The following is a 1,279-nucleotide window of genomic DNA, read 5'->3' as shown; positions in this document are numbered from 1 at the left end:
ATATAATTATAGAAAAAAAAATTAAAAAAACTATTGTTATAACTCACCTCACTTATAGAATATCCAGAATTTTTAATTTATGATAATAGCAGAAAATCTGCTACTGTCTATTTTGTATTTTAAATGCTAATGACTAAAAGTGAAAACCGATGAAGAAATTATGTTAAATTTATTTATTAACAGTCTTAAAAATCTTCTGGGTCCTGCTATCCATTCAGATGACTTTTTCCCTTACTCCAGTGTTTTCTTGGAGTAAGTGTATAACATAACTTTGTTTTGGAAACTGCTGTGTATGTTCAAGAGAAGAGTAATGCTGGCTTTGATGCTTAAGGTTATGTATCAACTTGGCTGGATCATGATTTTCGTTGGCTTGGAAGTTAGATAATGAAGTCATTGTCTTCCATTTTCCATTTTTTTGTGTGATTTAGCTTCTCATAATGCTGATTTTTTTTTAAAATGTATTTATTTATTTTAGGAATTAACTGTGTCAATGAGTAAGAAGTGGATACACTTAATTTTAGTTAACTGATTTGATAAAATTCCATGGAGGTATCCATTATAGCTACTTCTCTACAGATTAATTAGGGCAATGCCAGATTTAAATAGTTCATCAATGTACATTTTATATGTGTGTGTGTGTGTGTGTGTGTGTGTGTGTGTGTGTTCTGTTCAGTCTGAATTTTCAGACATGGAAATAGAGTAAGTCTGTACAGTGATATTTTTGCTAATAAGGAAGAAACATCTATCCTAGGAAGCGTTTTATTGACTTTACCTCTGTGCATATTTTTTCACAGTACTCTCAGAAACGCCACCCAGTTTTACCATTACTGTGACATCTGAGGCTGGAGAAAATGATGAAAGTAAGTCTTAACCAAAAGTACTTATGATTTTCCCAAGTTCTACCTGAAGAGTTAAGTTAAACTCCTTTCTTCACTCATTGTCATGGGGTATTATTTACAGGTGTTGAGATGCTAAATTTAACATTTACTGTGTAAACTTCGCTCCTGGTGAAACAGATTCTGGCACAAAAAGCTCATTTTTTTTGAAACAGAAATAATAATACAGCATGCAGAAAAAAGGTCAGAGATGCTTATCCAGAAACAGAAATTTATTGCAAACATGTTTAAGTGACTGTGTGTTATCCGTTGAATGACTTTTATTTAAGCAACTTTTTCTTTATGGCAAATGGTCTTTGAAATATTTTCTTATAAATGTATCTGGAGAAATACCTAGCTACATTTTTCTCTCTCTTAAAAGTATATCATGCTGTTATTATTAT

The 1,279-nt window shown here is 31.3% G+C and overlaps 1 protein-coding gene across 2 annotated transcripts in view; it reads left to right on the top strand.

Moving 5' to 3' along the window:
- Window positions 1–1,279, top strand: part of RWDD1 (RWD domain containing 1) — a 38,958-nt gene that overhangs the window by 18,125 nt on the left and 19,554 nt on the right. For both annotated transcript variants that reach the window (XM_006879013.1, XM_006879014.1), the window contains one exon: window positions 795–860. In XM_006879013.1, the coding sequence (XP_006879075.1) occupies window positions 795–860 (66 nt within the window). The remainder of the gene's footprint in view (window positions 1–794; window positions 861–1,279) is intronic.

Source organism: Elephantulus edwardii, unplaced genomic scaffold (genome assembly GCF_000299155.1).
Source record: "Elephantulus edwardii isolate Elephantulus edwardi_28Jun2011 unplaced genomic scaffold, EleEdw1.0 scaffold00002, whole genome shotgun sequence".
NCBI lineage: Eukaryota > Metazoa > Chordata > Mammalia > Macroscelidea > Macroscelididae > Elephantulus > Elephantulus edwardii.
The sequence above is the reverse complement of the archived record's forward strand: the minus strand, read 5'-3'. Positions and strand labels throughout refer to the sequence as shown.